This window comes from Notothenia coriiceps, unplaced genomic scaffold (assembly GCF_000735185.1).
Source record: "Notothenia coriiceps isolate Sejong01 unplaced genomic scaffold, NC01 NC01_scaffold00000339, whole genome shotgun sequence".
NCBI classification, from domain to species: domain Eukaryota; kingdom Metazoa; phylum Chordata; class Actinopteri; order Perciformes; family Nototheniidae; genus Notothenia; species Notothenia coriiceps.
The window spans coordinates 5,517,298-5,530,274 of record NW_011333040.1 but is presented as its reverse complement, the minus strand read 5'-3'; the positions used below and the strand labels follow the sequence as shown (position 1 = coordinate 5,530,274).

The 12,977-nt window shown below is 40.6% G+C and overlaps 2 protein-coding genes across 4 annotated transcripts in view; one reads left to right on the top strand and one right to left on the bottom strand.

Moving 5' to 3' along the window:
* Positions 1–12,977, bottom strand: part of LOC104943801 (high affinity cationic amino acid transporter 1-like) — a 228,951-nt gene that overhangs the window by 202,742 nt on the left and 13,232 nt on the right. Inside the window, exons 1-10 of one of the 3 annotated variants that reach the window (XM_010769276.1) lie at positions 10,033–10,177; positions 7,591–7,874; positions 7,335–7,517; positions 7,107–7,265; positions 6,675–6,852; positions 6,450–6,583; positions 4,545–4,767; positions 3,870–4,009; positions 3,078–3,230; positions 2,602–2,704 (exon numbers count right to left, since the gene is read on the bottom strand). In XM_010769276.1, the coding sequence (XP_010767578.1) occupies positions 2,602–2,704; positions 3,078–3,230; positions 3,870–4,009; positions 4,545–4,767; positions 6,450–6,583; positions 6,675–6,852; positions 7,107–7,265; positions 7,335–7,517; positions 7,591–7,777 (1,460 nt within the window). In that variant the 5' untranslated portion in view covers positions 7,778–7,874; positions 10,033–10,177. Of the gene's footprint in view, positions 1–2,601; positions 2,705–3,077; positions 3,231–3,869; positions 4,010–4,544; positions 4,768–6,449; positions 6,584–6,674; positions 6,853–7,106; positions 7,266–7,334; positions 7,518–7,590; positions 7,875–10,032; positions 10,178–12,977 lie in introns of those variants that run through there. The other 2 variants (XM_010769269.1, XM_010769283.1) reach the window with 2 other exon arrangements.
* cd2bp2 (CD2 (cytoplasmic tail) binding protein 2) overlaps positions 1–12,977 on the top strand; it is a 297,553-nt gene that overhangs the window by 281,945 nt on the left and 2,631 nt on the right. The gene's annotated exons all lie outside the window — the stretch shown is intronic.

The window sequence follows — 12,977 nt, the reverse complement described above, 5'->3', positions numbered from 1 at the left end:
CCACTGCATGTGATGTCACACCAAAGTTACACTCTGGGAGTTTTGAATAATAATTAGAAAGCCATTTTCAGGAGAAAAAAAAGCTCATAAAAACATTGTGGAACAGATATTATGACATTATTTGAGGACTGGCTTGACAAGGATTAGGCTGAGCTATATTTACATCGGAACTAAACTTCGATTAACTTTAAGATGCCATACATCAACCTTTGCTTTACAGTTTGAATGCAGAAGAATCATTTATATTATGTTGCCGTTACCAATATCTGTATGCCATTTTTAGCAACTTTCCATTATATGTATATAAATAATAATTTGTATTTGTATAGCACCTTTCATACACACTTCACAGTAGACAGTTGACATTCCCTAACATAGTCACAGTAAATTGATATCAGAAAGAAGTTACTAGTAAAAGACATACAAATAAGCATAACATATAAAAAAAACATTAAAAGTTACGACAATAAAATGGTGCATTAAAAGGTGCATAGTGCACATTCACATAGACACTACAACTCCAAATAATGGCAGGTGACAGTTAATTATGCATAAGATTGCATTTAGAAGTGCAGCAGAGAGCAAGTGTTAGCTAGTAAAGTGTACAAATATGTTGAAGCTTTTTAAAAAAGACTTCCACAGAGCATGCCTCCCTGATGTCGAGGTATTGTGTTCCACAGCTTTGGGGCGTAATTGAAGAGGGCTGCATCACCAAACTTATTTTTGTTGCCAATTAAGTGGGACATAACTCTTTATGAGTTGGTAAAAGTGCTCCATAGCGATAGGCTGATCCTCTGTAACATGACACCAGTGAACGTCTCTCAGTGATGTGTTTCCTGTTTCTCAGAGAATATGAGATGGTGATGGAGTGAATGAGGCCATGTGGTGTTGGGGGGGTGTCAGGATGTTTCCTCACTCAGGAAGGTGACGGTTCAGGCTGCACGTGTTATATAACAGCTCGTACCGTTAGCCACCCAGGATTTACATAAGTAATATGTGTTCTTCTGCTGACAGCAGCCTCGGCGAGACTCACACGTATAATCAGGATTATTCTGAGAGCAAGGTGTTGCTCGGCGCCCGCTGACTTTCTTACTTTCTGGTGAGAAGAAGAGTCGTGTTTTCTAATCTGTTGGAAGGGCTTATGGCTTTTTTCCTGTGCAGTCATGTAATGGAAGCTGCACTGCAGAACCCAGCAGGAACACAATGGTTCTAATAATCCGCCACACTGACAATAGCATCTCTATTCCTTGGAATTGTATTAGTGTTAAGAAGAGTTCTATTTGGCCATGAATATTGGAGCCTGTAGTTATCACTGTAGTTTCTAAGATTGTGGATACATTTGTCAGTTTATTAAACCAAATTATGTAAATGAAGTATATGCTCAGGTGTCAGGTGTATGTACAAGATGTCACGAGAATTGATGTGGATTTGGCAGGAATTGCTAACAACTGTTACCTTTCTGGTATAAGGACACACCTAGTTTGAGGAGTAGTACCTGTACAACCCGGTCTCACGGCATTTCCTGTTATAGTCACGACATTTAATCTATTGATTTGTGTTCACCCAACACGATTTTCCCCTTTTTTCGTGTCACACAGAACGATTTTAAAACAATGTATTTCTATTGGTAGTATGTTTCGTGCCTGCAGCACGTCCGTTCGGGTCTTGGAAGACCGGAAGCTGTGGGGTTCATAAAAACATGTCCTTACTCAATATCAAGCCACTGAAAACTCATCTCTTTCGACTCCACTTCGATCGATAGAATTACTAACAAAGAATAGCTAACAAAGCACTTATATACTAATAAAGGGCTGGCTTATCTAAAGCCAGTTGAGTAGCACTTGAAATGTTTTAGCTCTATGAAACCTGATGTACTTATATGATTCTGTTTTCTTCAAGTTTGTATCTTGTTGGTCGAACGCACTTATTGTAAGTCGCTTTGGATAAAAGCATCAGCTAAATGCAATGTAATGTAAATATTAATGCTGCGCATTATGGACACAAGCGATTTTCACCCATTTATTAATTATATGTTTTACATTTGATAACACCAATGTGTTTAACACTGGCAAATTCTAATTGGGGGAAAAACGAAAACGTTCAGTAGAGACGACCCATAGAACATTTGCCAGCATGTGTAGTTCTGGGGNATATGAACCTGGCTTTATCCAATGTTCACACAAGAGTTCTACATCCTGACACATCCTTCATCTACACTGTCTCAACTGAAAGAGGACCAGAAACACATTACAAATATAATAAAATGTGGAGACTTTGGGATATTTATCTCCCATTCTTTTACTTTTCGGGCATTTTACAGACCAGACATGTCGTTGATGTCAATGTTTACCAAACTACCACTTTTTCTGAAAAATGCATAAAATCATGCAATATATTTTAAATACATGGTTTATACATGTGATTACTGGGGTTCCATCTCTTCTGATTACCTAATTTGGGCGTGCACATTTGCCACGCGCAAACCTACCTCTTTTGGATTTGGAAAGGTTGGCATGTATATAATCTGATACCCTGAATCGGTGTCCCAGGTTAAACCCTATGTTCCTATGTCGTCGTCCCCCGCCCCCCGCCCACACTGACCTGAGCACCAGGACACAGGCAGCCACTAATGTGTAGGCCAGCAGCGTCCCTATCGACATCAGGTCCACCAGGTCCTTCAGGTCGAACAAAAACGCCATGATAGCTTCAAAACGAAAGAAAATAAAAAGAGAGGGAAAGAAGGTGGAAAGATTAGATTAGTTTATATAAGAACTCCTAAGAAGACACAATTGATAACACTGCAATATGTTCTTTGATTGTCCATAAATATGTCTGGGGTTTAAATGTCTTGTGCTATTTTCATTTCATTTTAGCTACAGAAGCTAGCAAGCTACCATGCTGAATCCAGACAGTTAACATGGTTATATCTGCAGAACATTAGCATGTCAGCATTGGTGTTTAACTCCGCTGTGTAGAGCAACCTTACAACGATGTAGGTGTACAGCGTAAAGGTCACAAATGCAGATAATAGTGAGAACATTCCCCAGTAACCCATGACAAATAGATGTCCATCTTACCAGACATGACCCCGGCGGCCATAGTGGCGGTTACGGGGGATTTCCTCTTGCTGATACGGGCCAGGAAGGAGAAGAGCAGGCCATCCCGAGCCATGGCAAAGATGATGCGGGGTAGTGGGAACATGGAACCCAACAGACTGGGGAGGAAAAAATCTGATTGGGATGACAGTTGTAGGTGTAGAACAGAGGAACAAGGAGAAAGGAAACATTGCTAGGGGTCTGAAGAGGACAAGGGCGAAGAATTAGCACAAGGAAACATACGATTGGTGAGAAAAGAGTTGCAGATTAGGAGTGGAGAACGTGCATAGGGAGAGTAACATGAGCTTGATGTTGGTCAAAGGATATTCTAATATCAGCATGCAACATTTTTCCAGCTGATATAAAAATATTGTGATCCACATGTGGTCACTCTCCATTTGTTTCATTCATCTGTGGTTACTTCCGCAAGCAGTTTAGTTTGCAGTTTACATATCTTAACCACCAAATACAAGTAAGAAAAAAATCACTTTGAGGGTGAGACCTGTAGAAACTGACCCATTATTAAAAAAAAAATAAATAAATAACCAGGACGGCATCAACCAATTACAGAGAGACCTGACCATGACAGTTAGTGATGTTTTCTTTTCATGCTGGAGCTCTGTTTTTGGCAAGTTTGTTCAAAACACAGTTCAAATAAACTCTGCAATCAGAAGGCCAGAGTATTTTTAACCAAGCGGAGCTCAGCCATGTAGCATGAAAAAAAACTTAATTTAAACTTAATGCTGTTTTAAAACATGCGTGTTAGTGTCTCACCTGCCCCTACGCCAGAGGTGAGGGTTGCAGTTAACAGGGTTTTGGTGCAGGGGCTGATCTCGGCCATGAACTTGAAAAGCAGCCCATCGTCGGCCATAGCCCAGATCGCACAGCCCATAAGGAACATAGCACCAAGCGAGCTACCAGGGGGAAGACCAGGATATAAAGTATCCACACTTACACCAACCAGACGACCGTGAAACACACATGAATAGAGACACCAGCTCACAGACACCAGTAACAACATACAGTACATTTACGTAACATGATATACTGTAGATTAGATTATGCTTCAAATATACAATGAAAATAAAAGATGCATACAGGAAAATGATTAACATTAAAGCACACGTCTAAATAAACCTTAGAAATAGTATGTACACATTTAGAATCTTAAGATAAAAAAAGTAGCTACTGTATATTCCTGAGCACCACCATTAAAAAAACATTAAAAACTGATATTAAAAACGATCCTTGTGCTGGCCTTTGGTGACATGAGTAGCATAATCACATACTCAGTGTGCAATGTATATTCTTAGCAGTGTTCTTATTCTTAGTCATGGGATCACATTTCTTCTGAAGTTAAATATAAATTCACATAGTCTCACACACAGAGAGAACTAGATAACATGAGCATGCATGTAACGCTACCAGCAGGTGTGAGTTACTGCTTACCTAGTAGACAGAGCACAAAGAGAGCCTACAGCCACAGCGTATTTGGCTCCTCCCCAGCCCACATATTTAAAAGCCACAGGCAGAGGGCTTTTGCCGTCCAGCAGGTAGTACGGCATCATGAGAGTGAGGGCAGCAGAAACACCAAAGTAGGCCACAAAGCAGATGAGCAGGGAGGACACGATGCCGATAGGGATCGCTCTCTGGGGGTTCTTCACCTCTTCACCTGAGGGCATAGACGAACAAAAGGCACAGTTAAACAGGGAACAAGTAGTATAATACGTCTTTATTAATACTACTAATACTTCTTTCATAGTGCTAGGCATGGATTGATATTAAATGGCCAAATTAAAATAATAATATTATCCTGGTAATCATTACGTATGGTTACAACCCAACACATACTGTTGTGGCTTAATTATCTTGCGTAACAATACTATATTTTGTATTGCACCACAGATAGAACCCACTTTTAGAGAGCATCATTTCGGGTGAAAAGTAATCATTAACAATAAGGTCCCAATGTATAAATAAAGGAATAAATAAATAAATAAATAAGCAAGTCATACACCTGTATTTGTAAAAGCTTGTTCTATGTTACACATTTTATCAAAAATAGTAGGATAGACAGCTTTTCCAAGTCCCTTGTGTTAGGATATTCACAACTATGTCAATAAATAAAATTCACCACAATCTACTTATTTTTAGTGTTTTTTCCAAGACACAAATCTGCATGATCAACTGCTCAATAACATTGGGCGTTGCTACAAATGACTGTCAGCAACAGAGGATGCAGGAATACTAACTGCATACATTTGGGTGACTTTACAATTTTTCAAAAACGGTAACTTTTGACACTTTAATGAAAGGTTTGAGCAACTTTTATGGGGATATCAGCAGAAATGAGTTAATGTGGAAACTGAACAAGGAGCTTATTTTTCCGTGCACCCACAAGACTGAAACTATTCCACTGCAGGTGATTATGCAACAGACGAACACTCAAGTCTTGTTCTGCAGTGAAATCACACGCGATGATGGAGTGTGTGTAACACTGTCTGGATCTTCTCCTACAACAGTGACAAGTGACAGCTGCTGATCGGCCCAGATTATTGGAAGGTCCGGGGTCATAACAGTGGAAACAGTTGTATGGATGCACGCCTATGAGTGTGTGTGTGTGTGTGTGTGTGTGTGTGTGTGTGTGTGTGTGTGTGTGTGTGTGTGTGTGTGTGTGAAGGGGGAGGGGATGATGGCTACATGCCAACTTAACTCTGTGTAGCCAGTATTCACACACATACACACACATGATAAATTGGTTTAAGGATCCCTGTGAGTATGTGTGACAGACATGCCCCAACAAGACAAGTCAAGCCCCCATTCAGGGTTAATGTCACGTTAACCAATAAGAATCTAGGAACCAGAGGGGTGTGAAAAGCCGGGGGGCCAGAGAGCAGGCAAACTGGAAGAATCTCTCTCTTTTTCACTTTTTCAACTCAGGGGCCTTGAATTGATTTAACAGAACTAAACTACAAGCGTGAACACATATACCCATTCACAGGTGTAGATCTGCACAGTGTTGAACAAAATCATAGGGCACATCTTCTTCCATCCCAAAGCCCATATCATTATGTGCGCTCTAACTTGCGTCACAGTGCTTTTAAATCCACCGAGAGCAAAATTGGGCCAGAAGCACTAAACTGCATCTTTTCACTCTGCCCTGCCTCTCTTATGTAACACTCGAGGATGTTTAGACAAGCTTAAGATGGAAAGGGTCCCAACTCCATATTTAGTTACATCACCCCCCTTGAACTAAAGCAAGCCCGTGAGGCAGGATAAAGGAATACGAGAAGTGGAACAAGAAAATAAAAGTGCTGACTGAGTGAGTGTTTTCTGCTTTCAACCATCACTGACCTGTTGTAGCAATGCAGTCGAAACCCACAAAGGCATAGAAGCAAGTCGCAGCTCCGGACAGGACGCCTGCGAAACCAAACGGCATGAAGCCGCCTTTTCCCAAACTCTCTCTGGTTGGAAGAATTTCTGTCACACTGAAAAGAAAGGAAAGTCATGATTAAAAGCAGAAAACATAACCTGCATTTGAGGATAAATCAGGATATGTGGATATGACCATGTTATTACTTGAGATTGGAGTCACTGGTATAATTGCGGTTTAGGATCTCTTCAGGGTCCAGCTGCCAGTTCTTCATAGAACCTTTGACTAGGCCAGAGATCACCATGAACATTAAGACAAGGACGTTTATACAGGTGAAAACCTTGTTCACAATCGCGGACTCTTTGACCCCAAATGCCAGCAGACCTGAGAAATGAAGAAGACATGGAAAGGAAACACAAAAAGAGAACTTGATTGATGAAGAGAATGCACTTGTTGGACAAGTGTTGTACTTAAGTTTGGCAATAGAGTATCTGCAGTGAATATCTACCACTGAAGCAATGTTGCAAAGTAAAACATTCAAGATTGAAACACTGCGTTCAGGCAAAGATTAAATATTGTCAATGTGACATTAAAGTGAAAACACAAGACGAGGGGAGGGGAGGGGCAAAACAACCAACCTGTGAGGATGAATATGATGAGAACAGCAAACATGTCAGGGTACTCTGCTAATATACCCGGTGCATGCATGGGCATGTTCTCTCTGTAGAACTCCTCTATGCGCTTCCCAACCAACTCGTCGAAGGTAGCGCTCCATGCTCGAGCCACACTGGAAGTCCCTGACATAGAGAAACAATCTGTGATATCTGAGACTTTTTCAGGTGAACCAACAACAACAAGCTGTTTACCAATGATATAGGAGAGGATGAGGTTCCATCCAGTGATGAAGGCCCATAGTTCCCCTACAGTCACATAGGAGTAAAGATAAGCTGAACCAGTCTTGGGAACACGGGCTCCAAACTCAGCGTAGCACAGGCCGGCTAACACTGAAGCTAACGCTGCTATCAGGAAAGACAGCACAATCGCAGGACCTATGGGGGGAACAATAATGATTAGAACCTTTAAGATACATATGACATATTTGAGTTGTTTGCAGTAACGCACCTGAATTCTCTCTTGCTACAGCCCCGGCTAGCACGTAGACGCCAGCGCCTAGCGTGCTGCCAACCCCGAGGGCCACCAGGTCCAAAGTGTTGAGGCATCGGCACAGATGGGAGTCCTCAACGTTACAGTCCACCACCTTCACCCTCAGCAACTGCTTCCCGAAACCCAGGAGCTTCTCCAACGCCATGGATCTCAGTGCAGCCTCAGGGAGGGGAGGGGAGGGGGTGAAGGTCAACCAGGATACAGGGGTCACAGGGGGCAGAGGGAGAAGTCACACACACACCCTAGTGGGAGGCAGAGGAGGGAGACAAGATGAGGGAGAGTGATTTAAAGTACCTCTTAACGTTAGGTTGACCCGCGTTCTTTAAATAAGCGCATGACTTTATTTTCAGTCTTTCAATAAACTCAAGTCACACAGTGGTGAAGTGTTGCCCTTGAGGGGAATGTGCGTGTTGGGCTTGAGTTGACAAACTTGTAAGTAGAACACTCTTTTCCTGGGTTGTTACATAATGCAGCAGAAATCCACAATGTTTGAGTGCGAGCCAAAAACACAGAGGCCTATTGGGATAATCCATCTTATTGCTGGATGCGTTGCTGACATGTGTTACGTAACGCCACTCACAGGAGACCAGACAAAGCCCTCGAACAGATTGTTCTACACAAAGAGAATCAGGACTCACAGCACAGAAAACACTGTCTTGAAAAATGCCTTGGAGGATCGTCCCATTGCATCAATCCAACAAATCGCAGAAAAAAATAAACCTATCAAGACTCTCTGTATTTACCTCTGCTTCGGGTCATACAGTACATACAAGGACAGCTCTCTATTGAGCAGTCAACACAGTTTGAAGCTATGTCTAACCTATTGAGGGAAAAAAAACCTCCTTTTCTAAAAAAGTAAAGTCTATCCATCAAGTCATGCACATTCCGCAGCTCTGACCTCTGATACTGAGTGGTAATAATTGATATCATGGAGGGGAAAAAATATGGAGGGCAGGGGGAAGTAAGAGGGGAGGGGGTATAAACAATGTCCTCGTGCTATGCTAGTGAAGTTGTGGAGGTTTGGCAGGAGTCCAGTGGTATTTCCCAGAGAAGAGAGCTCAGGGAATTCAGTGGGTGACATGCAGCAGATTAACATAACCGCAGTTCGAGATAATGGCAGCCCTCCACGTGAGGACACAAATCCAGAAAGGTCATGTGATGTGGACAGTGCAACAGTTATGTCACACATCATGGAAACTTCCACATAAGGGTAAGCTAAGGTGACAACCTTGTTCCCTTTTCTTTCTTTGCAGAAAACATCAAGCCTCAGATACAACTTTCCAACCTGGCCTTAGATCACATATAGGAAATGTATATTTGTAGTTTTATTAAATGCCCAATACCAAATGAACTTTTGCAGGAGTGTATGTTTACTATGTTGGTTTTCCTAGAAACCCTATAAAACTGTCAAACACCTAAAACACAACACCTACCCAGCTTTTGTTTACAATACAGTATATAGCATAGTAGTATGCATGGCATGCTACTTTACCTATAACAGTTTACTAAAAAATATGAAATACAAAATAGTTTGAACTTGAATGTAGTCTTGATTGATTCACAAAATAAAATACAGCCCTCTACATAAAAACAGAACCACAGAGACCCCAAAGTAGTGCCACTGCTACTGAAACAATAGTTTTCTTGTTGCACCACATTTTACACCGTAATAAAATCCCAAAAACAATTTAAAAACGGAAGTTATTAAAAACAGCTTCTCCTATTTACAGCATAACATTGTAACATCAACAGTGTCAATGGATGATGTTTTTTTGCGATGGTGTGGAAAGAATTACACAAATATATATCAGAGTTGTTAGTGCATTTTTTTTCTGTTTGGTTACATACAGTATATGGTTTATGGTAAATAAGGAACCACTTTTCACGACTACAGGAGAAAATAAAATATCCCAATATTCTTTTATTTCAGAACTAAATCATGTTCTTGTGATGATATTTGAAGCCTGTCTATTGATGGTTTCACAAAATACTTACACAATGAGATTTTTGATAGATGATCATGAGTAATAACTAAGTAGGTAAAGGCAAACAATAGAATAGCTCGAACTTTGGTAAGTTCTGAAAACAACATATTTGTTTTGTAACGCAGCCTTTAAACCACACAAATAAAGAACTAAGGCCATAATACTGAAAGGAGGGCTCCTTTGCAACAATATTGTAAAACGGTTAAAAAAAAGCTTAAAATAAAAACACTATTCAATGACCAGGGTTATTATAAAGCACTTACAGGAACAAGCACACACATGCACACAATATGACTACTGCATACAACCCCATGTGTTTGAGGCAAAGTTAAAATGCCAATGCAGCAGATCAATGTCAAAATGACAATAACCTCTTCCTGCATGGCGGAAATCAGAAAATACATGCAGTACTCACTTAAAACCACCTACAGATACGCTTGACCTGTTGATCTGAGCGGAAAGTTTGAAAGAATGATGACAGATAGAAGGATTAAAAGATGCATTTGTTAACTAATCTTCAAGCGGCAGTAAAGACTGCAGAGCGTCTGACGGCAGTCGTTCTGAAATAGAAACTGGAGGAATCACATGGCTTGGCTATTCCAAGCAGCACATGCACGCACGAACAAAATTTAGTATGGAGAGCTGATCGTGAAAACCTTACTGAAAACGTTTTTACAGTAATGGTATTGGATTCCTTTAAAATCTTATACAACCAGAGTTGCAGCGATGTACATGGTCGCAGAAACACACATTTTAAAACGTTTTTTCTGTTACAGAAATACCACAGAGCAAGCGTTAACACTTCGCTACATCCAGACAAGCCTGTTCGTCCTAACATGCATCAATGTCACTCACACTCCTGCATCAAAGTACATACATGTATACATGCATGCTCTGCACTGTATTGAAATGTGCATATTAATACCATAGGAATAAATACCAAAGTTTAAAACTATAGGTATAAGTTATAATTGCCCAACAAAGTTCAGACTTAGAAAGCATCGTTCCTCTTTTTATACACATATACCTGATATGATGTCAGTTTAAAAGTGTGTTGGTAGAGAGAGTACAGCAGATTGTAAGTGCAGAAAGCAGAGGCAGTGCCGGCCAGTGGGGTGGGGAGGGGGGGGGGAGTGTACAGGGGTGTGATCCTCGAGAACCAATGAAAGTAAACCATGAACATGTCACTGTTTGACATTAAGAAAGGCAGGGACTCTTTTTTTATTACTTTACCTACAACATAACTATATTTCAGTCATTTTGTTAATTGCATCTGTTAAAAGCAGAAGAAATGCGGAAATATAGAACTTCAGCAAGTCACTGAAAAAGCATACCCTTCATCACCATTTTGTCCGCTGTGTTGGTGGATTGTTTTACTGTTTTGGGGTCATTCAGTTCAGCTATAAGCAGCTGCTCACATGCATGCACTCACAATAGGTGTCCAGCTAACTTAGGGAATTGCTTTCTGACTTGGGTTCACTGAGGAGAAAGAACGGCATGCAACCGTTGAGTGTTGAATGATGCTTGTTGACACTTCCAATGTATGTTTCCATCCCATGTATTGAAAAGGCACTCCTTCCTCCTAAATACTCAGCAAACATGCACAGATTTGACCTTTAGGTCTGCAGTGGCACATGTAAACAAAGTGATATGTTGCTGTTAGACTGACCCAGAGCTGTCCCTGGCCAACTTGGGTTAGGGTTTGGGAAACAAAGTACTTATATAATTCCTGTTTATTATTATTATTATCAACACAGTTACTTTTTTATACAGTGAGGTAAATGGTAAATGTGCATGTACTGTATGTCGTTCAGTATGCGTTTACAGGTGAATACGTCTGCATTTCCTGCCAAATACTAGCCTCAAAAAGATTCAAATATAATTAATGCAAATAAACTACTTCTACTAATAATCATAATCATAATCAATTCAATAATATAAATACTATATTATTTTATTATAATATAGTTGTAATATAGTGGGGTGCGCGGAGAACTGTGCACAAGCCGAGCTCATAGGCCGAGGCCCCCTGCGCGAGGCCCCCTGCGCGAGGCCCCCTGCGCAATGTGAGGCCCCATGCAGCCTGCTTGATCGGCCTGTAGGGAGGGACGGCCCTGGAGTGACCACATGACTTACTGGGTCACTTTGAACTTTTAGTGTGTTCAGATTTCAAAATGCCTGTCAGTGAGTGTGTCAGGATAAAGCAAAGTCATAGGCAATCAAGTCTTGACCCTAAAGAAAGAAGGATTTATTGTCCAACATCTAAAAACATGTGTTGAGGGACAAATGACAAAGTAATCTCCACTGTCTGAAAACACAACAATCCTACTCTCATCCACTTCTCTCAGACTGACCAGAAAGAAAATAATCAAATATGCTTTAGCTCCATTCAGCTTGTGTACAAAGATATTCTAACAATGATGCTAAAACAAACAAGGCCCTTTACTTAAGCAAACCACTCTGGACCTATAAGCGTATACAAAAAAACAACATTTAATTATATAACTGTTTAACACTCGATTTTCCTTGTTGATTCTTTGCTGATAATTTGGGCTGTCTAATGTTCAGAGGTAATTGAAAAATTGAGAATAATTAATGTGTCAAGGATTTAGCCTACAATGCATAAACATATCCCATTGTCGTTGCAGTAAACTAGCAATAGCAAAACCACAAATACAATTTTGTAATTTAACATTCCATATTTGTGTACATTTGTTTTGAGCTATTATGAATATAGTTGATAAGCACAAAGTGACAATAAGTTTGTCCAATAAAAAGTGTTGCACTTCAAGAATTTAAATCTGTTTCTATTCCAGCAACAAATCATTTCTTAAGCATGAATGTGTATTAAAGGGGACCTATCATGCAAAATGCACTTTTTGATGTCTTTTATACATAAATATGTGTCCCCGGTGTGTCAGGGAACTCACGCAGCGTCAGAAAATAAAACCCTCTCTCTTTTCCTCCGTACCCAAATCTCTCAAAAGGGGGGTACAATGGAGCTGATCCAGATTTGCGTCCGATATGACGTAATATCGGAAATGTGGACCCGTACGGCACTATCAGAAAGTTTCTATCAGAAACAATGCCCTGTTTTGGACGTAATATGGTCGGTGTTTACTTTAGCATCGCTAACATTCAGAGCTAACCTGTACTGGATAGCATGTGTGTGAAGAAGCAGGAAATAAAAAGAACTCACCTTGTGGTATAACCGGCAAGAGAGAAAGCCTTTGAGCTCCATACTGTTTCAGAAATAATCCTTGATAATCCATGATATGGCGTTTCATCACGGCAGTATTTAGTTTAGACAGTAGCTGCCGGGTCCCGCATGAGCTCAGCCCCCTCCTTTTATCAATTCTT